This window comes from Andrena cerasifolii, chromosome 4 (assembly GCF_050908995.1).
Source record: "Andrena cerasifolii isolate SP2316 chromosome 4, iyAndCera1_principal, whole genome shotgun sequence".
Taxonomy (NCBI): Eukaryota; Metazoa; Arthropoda; class Insecta; order Hymenoptera; family Andrenidae; genus Andrena; species Andrena cerasifolii.
Window position 1 is genome coordinate 19,938,827 of NC_135121.1, and position 9,790 is coordinate 19,948,616.

Here is a 9,790-nt window from a genome sequence, read left to right on the forward strand (position 1 = left end):
CCATGATTGCTTCCTGGTTGGTCGACCATCTTCGATGTGGCGATATTACCAGCGGTACGCGTGTGCGTTAGCGCGTGTTTTGTAGGGGTGCACGTGGCTGCTGCGTTTCATCTCCTCCCTAGTAGAGGTGTGTACCTGAGCCGCGTGTACACACGTATTTACCAACAGGGAGGTCAAACTTTTGCCGTACCGGAAGCGTCCGTAAGACCGGTTACATCGTAAACTGTCTATCACGTGGCTATACTTTGATAACATTTTACATAGCAGACTTACCATTCCCGTGCCTCCGCCAGGCCGGCCTTTTTCATTCGTCATCGTTTCGTGCGTTGCGTTCACGGAGTACTGGACTAGCTGGCTCTCGTTCGAAGTCTGATGATGAAGAAAGCGTGTCGAAAGTAGGAATTTAAATTGGTGAACGCGGCAAGGTCTCGAGTTACGATATTCGCATTTAGTAACTCCTGCTCTTCTTCGTTTCACGGAACTTTCGTCCAGAAACTAGTTTCCATCGACGTTTCGTAGCACGCTATAGCTATATCTCATTTTCCCTGACCAGATCTAGCCTGTTCTCTGTTCTATGCGACAGTTACCGTTCGTTGCCGTCTTGCTCAGAGCGCAGGTATCAGAAACAGGTCCAAGGGTCGCGCGTTCTACGCTTACATGCTTTAGAATCTTTGTCCGCGGGGATCTAGACTGTAATTAATGTACGCCTGAAATGTATTTCGCGGCCGATGAGAGAATTCGTGGGCGGAAGAATGAGCTGCGGAGCGTGCCGAGGAAGGGTGGTTGTTAAATAGTGGCGTAGCCAAGTCCTTGGCTGTGGGAAATTGTTCGCCAGGGGAACGCGCGACACTGCTACGCGCCATCTGCCGAGTGGATCGTGCTTGCCAGATCCGAGGCTCGTGTCCCCACCAAGGTGTAAGCTACCCCCTCCGTGTAACAGGATCGGTGGATCGCTGTCCGGGGCCGGTAAGAAGAACGGCGGAGCATGTAAACAGAGGACAAGGAGATAAGAGAAGTTGGTCTCCTCGCGTCGCGTCATCGCGGAGCGGAGCCGAGCCGAGCCGGACCGGACCGGGTCCGCGGTCTCCGCTCCTTCCGGATCTTCCTCTCCTCTATTAACAGTTGAAAGTCGAAAGTCGAAAGTCAAAAGAAACCGAGCGCAGAGGCTCGTTCGTCGTGTGACCGGCACGCGCGCGGCTTGATTAATCGAATCGACGCCGGCGTCTACCAAGCACCAACGGCTGGACGATATACAGATTAACGGCAATTAGGTCTTGTCTCGTTTCGTCTCGACTCGTCTCTGGTTCCGACGCGTCCCAGCTCGGCGGCCTGTTCTGTCCCATCTCGTTTCGACTGTTCTGCTGGCGTCTGAGTCCCGGTCCCGTTCCCGTCCCATCCGACACACTCGTCGCAGCGAGTAATACTTGGGTGGCACGCTCGCAAATTGCCGAGTACGCGACTCTCTCTCGAGCTTTATCCTCTCACTCTCTCTCTCTCCCGCCTTTCTTCTTTTCTTTCTCGTTTTCGCCTCCTTTCTCCGATCTGTTCCCCCGTGCCCTCCTCTCTTTCACCGCTGCCACGAACTTTGCCTTAACTTTAGCGCTCGATTTACAGGCTATCCCCTTTTCGTCTGTGCCTTTCCGTTCATCGGGAGTCGAGTTGTAGCACAATTACACTTGACTCTCTCCCCTTCGCGTCGCAAACGATAGGAAACGAAACGAAACGTATCGCCAAGAAATACACCTCCTATCCAGTTACCAACGTTGTGTTGTGGTTACGGTCAACTTTACCGCCGGTGCCAGCACCACCACTACAACATTACCGCTACTTCTTCCACCACTACCATCACTACCACCACCAAACCGAACCACCACCGTTGCCGCTACCATTATCACCGTCATCGTCAACTACGCGACGACAACGACAACGATAACGACAGAACGTCGACAACGATAACGATATCAACGACGCGACGACAACCACACCGGCAACGGTGACGACACGACGCTACGAAGACGCTACGAAGACGCCTACGTTTGGTGTCTCTTTTTAACTGTTCCTCACAATCAGACTACGTCCACCCTCCGTAAGTACAAGAGCCGTTCGTTTTTGCCTACCGGTCGATCGGTTTACCACCTGCGGACACACCAGTGTCACGGGGTATACTTTCAATTTCCTCGTTTATCCGGGTAATCAGATTTCAAATGCTATATTTTTGGGTGTCGCTTTAAGCTCGCGCGGTCAGTAACAGTTGATTTAACGGAACGCGTCGTCGCACGCGTAATTACGTATCTCGTAGTAAATGAACGTTTAACCGGAACCATTGGCCGATCGAGATGGATCTTTAATTGTAATGCGAACGCGTAGACCGGAAATGTGGAAGAAAGCAGTGCGCACGCGAACGCGGAAAGTGAACGTCGAGCGCCGAGTGGATTGGTTACTTACAATTAGTCGGATACTTTTGCTTCTTTTTCTTGTAATTTGGCTGCGATAGGTGACGCAACGCGTACACGCGTGTCCTACAACGAAGCGTAAATGTGTGTGACAGATCTTAGAATTTTAGCTGCGCCGAATAAAATATTACTCGTCGATACGTCTGATTAGGGAATACACTGAATTGCAAGTTCTCCAAGGTAAACACTCGATCGACCCGACAGTTAGGTCGCCACTAACGAGACAATATGCATTCGTTTTTCAACTTATTCGCGAAGGAATAAACACTGAAGATATTCGCGTGGCGTTCTTCTTCCATCGATTTACAGTCATCTTTTTTGCGGCGGCGAGTAAAATTGAGATTAATCGATGAATCCGCCTGTTTACGATGGCGGTCTTAAGGACAATAGTAGCGACGCACAGTGGTACATAATGACATTTTTTCTTCAAATCACCCTACAGGTCGTAATTTTTCAGAGAACTTGACGATTCTTTTTTTAAATTCTTCGCAATTAAATTCTCTGTCGATCTGCCCGGCCGAATTTTTGAATTTCGTTGCTGATTTTTTTATATTTAGCGAATTATACGGCACTTTTCTGAACATCAGTATCTGCGGGCTTTTTTGGCCGCCTGTTCCGAATTTAAAGTCAGATTTTCGAAATTGAAGCTGGTGAATCCAATATGTCGAATATAGTTGACTTTTCTGACTGAATATTGATGAGCATGATTTTTAACGTTTGATATTTTTAAACACATACGTAAACAAAAAATCAGAGATTTGCTTCCAGAAGCACAAATCCTGCTCCTCAAACAAGATTGCACCTAATAAAATCGGATTTCTAAAGACAACTGGTATAAATCGTTAAGTGAATCAGACCTTCTAAAAATATCAAACATTAAAAATCTTGCTCATCAATATCGAATCCGAAAACTTTACCGAAAAAATTACCTCGTATTCGTAATCAGCGTCCCCGAAAATCTATACGCACTATGTTTCTTCCGAATAAGTCTATTTTCTGAAATTCTGCCTCAACATATTGGATTCACCACTTTCAATTTCGAAAATCTGACTTTAAATTCGGAACAGGCGGCCAAAAAAGCCCGCAGATACTGATGTTCAGAAAAGTGCCGTATAATTCGCTAAATATAAAAAAATCAGCACCGAAATTCAAAAATTCGGCCGGGCAGATCGATAGGGAATTTAATTGCGAAGAATTTAAAAAAAAAATCGTCAAGTTCTCTAAGAAATTACGACCTGTAGGGTGATTTGAACGAAAAACGTCATTACGTACCACTGTGCGACGGTTTAACGGGCGGCAAGGAAACGATTTGGTCTCGTAAGGTCTCGGGTCTTTTCTGTTATGTTAAAGTTGAAAATAATGGGACGCGAAGTAAAGCGATAGTTTAATCTTCGGCCACGCGATAATGAGCCGATTCTCCTCTGTAATATTAAAACTTGATTTGTTTGCTGCGCCGCGCCGTTGTTTCGCTTTCGAGATTAATCTCTGTTTGCTATTAGCTTGGTGGACGGCGACATTGCCATTTCGCTATCTTCGCACACAATTACCCACATTTCTTATCTGTACTGTTGTTCCTCCGTATGTTTGCCAGGGATTCTGTTCGTATACACACGAACTTTTGCTGATCGAATAACGCGACGCGACGCGACGCTCCCGTGCTGCGGCACACAGTCAATCTTTTCCTCTTCTTTTTACCGGATTACACGCACGGTAGGTGAAGTCGCGCACTGGAACGCGCAGCTCCTTCGTCGAGGATTAATCACGGAAGGGAAGTCGAGAGTGCTTTCGCGATCGTTTAACGCTCGGGAATGTTCCCAGTGTCCTTTCATTAATCGGTTTCACGCAAAGAACGTCAAGGTGCAAGGAACGCTCGGTGGCGCCGGCAGTTTCGAGCTCTCCAACTTGTCGTCACGGTATTACGATACCGGGCGACGATACCGCTTCACCGAATTCGCAGAGGTTCACGAAATTCCGCGAGCAATACCGATCCTTGGATCAGTTGCAATTTTCCGCGCGATATCGCGCCCACGGACGGACAATTAAGTATCTATATCGCGGCATATGTAATACGTACTTGAGCATTTTCTCCCCGATCCGTGTAACAGTTTCGAGATTAGCGAGTCAAAGCGGGAGCAGCGGGGTCATCGCGACGACACCGCGTTATCGGCGTATTGCAAATAGAAGAAAGGCGGTCTGCAAATACCACTGGGGCAGTCAGTTAACTTCGCGTAGATGTGGAAGTTGCACTGCGACATTTTTTCCTTCTTCGTACGGGATCACAGATAGTAACTGCGATAGCAGTGTGTACGCGCTCCGTACACGCGGAATACGTACCTGCAGCTCCATTTATCGCCTCTTCACGCTTCCTCTGCGCCTCGTACCACCTACGTACTACATGTCTCTCGCGTAAATCCAACTGCAAGAATTTCTCCCTCTTTCCCCTTCCCTCGCTCCCTTTCTAGCAATTTCCTGTTACGCGCACGTTCTTCGCAGCCTGGAGACAAAGCCACCTATCCACGATTTTATGAATTTCGAGACGGCTCTCCTTGCCTGTAGGTACCCACGCTGTTCGCATTTCGACTGGTTACACAGCCGTTAGACACGTACGATACTTTCTCGCCGTGTTAGCTAATCGCAGGCTCGGACAATTTTTCATGGCAATCACACGGAAATATAAATACGGTTTCGAGCTCCTGGGGGGGGGGGGACGCGGTGCTCGCTCTGCCGTCCTTTATCGCCGCGATAACGGACGTCTGGGAGAATGACGATCCGACGAGTTGATGATAGACTCGGTGCGATAGCACGGTCTCGTTTGCGCATCTTTCGCGCAAGGAAGAACGTCCGGCGCGACGGCAGACGGATGTATATCGGCTTAAGCGACAATAATCGTAAGCGGGGCTTTCGTTTACGTTTCCGTAGGAATTTCAGCCGAACGTGCCGAGCGTCGAGATGTTGCTTTCCAGTGTCTGGTTCGAAGTGATCGCGGCAGCGCTCCTCACGATATTGATCCTCGCAACTAGCTACCGTCCAGCCTGGTGGTTCTGGGCCGGAGGTTCTCACAAGAGCAGCGGTGAGTATACCTGCCTGTAGGTGCCTCGGGGACTCCTCGGACGAACGGTCTCCGCGTTGTGTCGAGCTATAATACATGTATGTTGTGACGCGTTGCGTCTGCCAGCGGTCAAAGGGGACGAAGGACGCGTAATCTCGTTTCGGCGTGGACGATTCCTTTCTTCGGTGTGTAGCAGCGTCAACGAGTCGCTACAAAAACAAAGGGAGCGAGGAAATTGTATTTCATGCGGCCGGGGCGTTCGAGGTGACCTTCGACTCGAAGTAACGACGCGCTCGCGTTCTCGCTCCCGCTGAAAGAGGCCCCCTTTCTAAGCTTCGAGATCGCGGTTCAACGCGACAAGGTCGCGCGCAGCCGCGCCGTCCTTGCGTCCTTCAACTTTAGAAACCGCTTTCTTGCGTCCGGACGCAAGGAGAAACCTTAAAGTTCGTAACAGCGCGATGGCTAAAGAGCGGAATTGGTTTTTTCTGATGGTCAGCAGCTCCGGCCGAGGAGAAAGAGGATAGAAAATTTAAAACGGTCGCCGACGTGCCGGGGCCGTTCTCCCTGCCGATTTTTGGAACCAGGTGGATATTCTCTTGCTTCGGTTGCTACGAACTGACCAAGGTTCACGAGGCGTACAAAGGTAAGCAGTTTGGTCGTCGTTGCCCGGTGCCAACGCGCCGGTCCACAGATGCTCTAGCTTGTGCCACGTTTTAACATAGGCGGCGGTTTGTTTTTGATTGAAGAATAGATCTGAACGAACGATACGGGCCGTTGTGCAAGGAGGAGGCACTATGGAACTTCCCTGTGATCTCTGTGTTCTCTCGCCGCGACATCGAAGCGGTTCTCAGACGGAGCTCGAGATTCCCGCTTCGCCCTCCGCAGGAGGTCATATCTCACTACCGTCGGACTCGTCGCGATCGTTACACGAATCTCGGCTTGGTGAACGAGTGAGTAGCTACCTCGGCGATAAGTCATCGGAACCGTAGAGACCGTCGAAGCGCCATTGCGACTTTGACCGCAGCAAACGTCGCCGAGGATACTCGGGTCCACTTATATACAAGCAAATAACTCGACAGACAGGGGCAAACGTGGCACGATCTTCGGACCGCTCTTACGTCAGAGCTGACCGGGGCCAGTACCGTCCTTGGTTTCTTCCCGGCCCTCAACATCGTGGCCGACTCCTTCATTGATTTGATACGTAGGCAGAGGACAGGGCACAAAGTGACGGGCTTCGAGACGCTCGCCTATAGAATGGGTCTCGAAAGTAAGCTAGACTTTGGTAATGTTTGCCTCGCGCGGTTACGTTATACATAAATATGACCTTTGCGTCGCTGCTCGCTCTTGTAGCCACGTGCACGCTGATCTTGGGCCGGCACCTCGGCTTCCTAAAGCCAGGCTCCAGCAGCACGCTCACCACCAGATTAGCGGAAGCCGTCAGGATTCACTTCACGGCCTCGCGCGATGCCTTTTACGGTTTGCCGTTATGGAAGCTGCTGCCAACGTCCGCGTACAAGCAGCTGATAGAGAGCGAGGACACAATATACAAGTACGTCCCGCGTTCCCTAATGCCATTGCCAGCGATAGGTATACGATTCGGCTTTTTTCCTATCTCGAGGATCCTCGGCTTTTATCGGCTTGCAGCGTCATTTCGGAGATCGTGGAGGCCACGATACAGGAGAAGCGAAACGATGCTAAAGACGAGTCGGTGGAGGCTGTTTTTCAATCCATCCTGCGGCAGAAGAGTCTCGACGTACGGGACAAGAAGGCCGCTATCGTCGACTTTATAGCAGCTGGTATACACACGGTGAGCCGCCTCGATGATCTCCCTAGTAGCATTTATTGTTGGCATTTTGATGGCCAACTAGTTTCCAACTTGGGGATACTGTGGGCCAACCAGAAATGCTACTAGGGCTATTACTCTCATTTTCCCATTCAAACGGAATTCACCTTTTATCGTTGGTTTCCGCAGTTCGGGAACACTCTGGTGTTTCTGTTCGACTTGATCGGCCGGGATCCAGAGGTGCAAGCCCATCTCTTCGAAGAGGCGCACTCGTTAGCGCCGGCCGGCTGCGATCTCACGATCGAGGACTTGCGAAAGGCCAAGTACCTGCGTGCCTGTATCACCGAATCGTTTCGGTACGTAGCTACCTCGCAACTTTATTTTCTCTATTCCATCTGGTCGCGCCGTTGCGTAACGTGGCCTTAACATTGCTGCGTTCGGTTTAGAGTGATTCCCACGACAACTTGTATCGCTCGCATCTTGGACGAACCCATCGAGCTCACCGGATATCACCTTACCGCGGGAGTGAGTTATTCGATTATCTGTACCGTTGTTTCATTCGTTCGTTTTTGCCTCTCAGCTACAGCCTGAGCGAAAGGATTTTTTATCGGAACTCTGCTCTCTCCCTCTGTAGACCGTGGTTCTGCTGCACACTTGGGTCGCCTGTCTGAACCCGGAGAACTTTAAAGATGCTGCAAAGTATACGCCTGAGAGATGGTTGAAACCCACGACTCCGCATTCGCCTATGCTGGTTGCACCGTTCGGAGCTGGCAAACGGATATGTCCGGGCAAACGTTTCGTGGAGCTCGGCCTGCAGCTTGTCTTGGCGAAGGTTCGTATCTATTCGCCAGGGCTTGAAACCGTTATTATGAAGATTTCGGTTCTTGAAAGAGTTATGAAGAAACTTTATTCGGAATAACCGTTATAAAGAACCTAAATATCAGACTATATAAGTATAAGTTACGGTTCCTATATAGCTCTATAACTTTTATTTTTAGGTTCTATAACTTTTATTTTTTAGGTTCTATAAATTTTATTTTTAGGTTCTATAACTTTTATTTTTTAGGTTCTATAACTTTTATTTTTTAGGTTCTATAACTTTTATTTTTTAGGTTCTATAACTTTTATTTTTTAGGTTCTATATAAGTTACAAAGCGGTTATAGAACCGATTCTTGTAACGATTGTACAGAATTTTACAGTAAAAGAAATCACAACATATTACAACTATAGATTACTCTGTGTAACCAAATTGTTTAAAAATTATTATAAATAAGTAAGCAAATATATATTATGTGCACATTTGTACATATGTATACAAGTGATCCTTGCATACCGCCGAGTGTATACATATACACATGTACAAATGTGTACATAATATATATTTGCTTACTTATTTATAATAATTTCTAAACAATTTGGTTACACACAGTAATATATAGTTGTAATATGTTGTGATTTCATTTATTGTAAAATTCTTTACAATCGTTACAAGAATCGGTTCTATAACCGCTTTGTAACTTATATAGAACCTAAAAAATAAAAGTTATAGAACGTAAAAAATAAAAGTTAAGGAACCTAAAAAATAAAAGTTATAGAGCTATATAGGAACCGTAACTTATACTTATATAGTCTCATATTTAGGTTCTTTATAACGGTTATTCCGAATAAAGGTTCTTCATAACTCTTTCAGTCAGAACCTTTATATAACAGTTTGAAACAGTTATTATCGAAACCTATTCAAGCCCTGCTATTCGCCGATCGAAACGTCTGATCCGTCCTCGGCCCGACACCTAGTTATTGTTATGCACCGAATTTTTTATTTTCGCAGATCATACGGGAATTCGAGATCGTCGTGGACGGGAAGCTCGATTTGCAATTTGAATTCATTCTTGCACCGAAGAGCCCCGTGTCCCTTGGATTCCGTGACCGTTCCGAGCCAGCATAGGAGCCGCGCCGCGCCGATGAGGGCTCCAAACGCTCGTTTAACTCATCGAAATCCTCTTGGAGATCCCAGCTGCTCGATCTCCCGTTGTTATTTTACGTTTATATCGTGCGCGACACGCCTAATTCGTTGAAAGTAATTTTTGTTCGTCCGTTTGAGATATTTATCGTTACCTACAGATACTCGTAGTATTTATAATTTAATCGCGCACGGGTCTACCGGGATCTTCTTATTCATTAGCGACGCGTAGAATTTATGCAAGAGTAGGAAGATCTCGACGCACGTGCTCGTTTCAATCGAGGCGCGGGGAAATGACTTCGAGTCGTTGCTCGATGTTAAGTTTTCGTTATTATTGATACCGGAGAACACACGGAGTTACCGAAGAACTTTCGTGATCGTATTTGGCGCCCGGTCGAGGTGATTTCAATCCTTCAAACGTCGCGAAGATGTAACTGTCCAGAAGCAACAGTTACGCGATAGAACCTTTTTTTTACGCAGTGTATAATATATGTATGTAGATGTTATTTGTTGAGAATAACGATATATCTGTCGAGAAATCCGC

At 47.6% G+C, this 9,790-nt stretch overlaps 1 protein-coding gene across 2 annotated transcripts; it reads left to right on the plus strand.

The window, feature by feature from the left end:
* The first annotated feature begins 789 nt into the window (after nt 1–789).
* On the plus strand, nt 790–9,785 carry Shd (cytochrome P450 family 24 subfamily A member shade). 2 transcript variants are annotated; one of them, XM_076810138.1, is made up of 12 exons: nt 1,997–2,022; nt 2,056–2,086; nt 5,373–5,523; nt 6,002–6,145; nt 6,254–6,452; nt 6,582–6,769; nt 6,853–7,051; nt 7,147–7,309; nt 7,475–7,641; nt 7,732–7,810; nt 7,920–8,117; nt 9,115–9,785. In XM_076810138.1, exons 3-12 carry the CDS (start codon nt 5,403–5,405, stop codon nt 9,229–9,231), a joined length of 1,575 nt encoding a protein of 524 aa, XP_076666253.1. In that variant the 5' UTR covers nt 1,997–2,022; nt 2,056–2,086; nt 5,373–5,402; the 3' UTR covers nt 9,232–9,785. The 2 variants fall into 2 exon arrangements, with proteins under 2 accessions (XP_076666252.1, XP_076666253.1); XM_076810137.1 differs by lacking the exons at nt 1,997–2,022; nt 2,056–2,086 and adding an exon at nt 790–1,271 and having other exon boundaries at nt 5,999–6,145.
* The last annotated feature ends 5 nt before the right edge of the window (nt 9,786–9,790 follow it).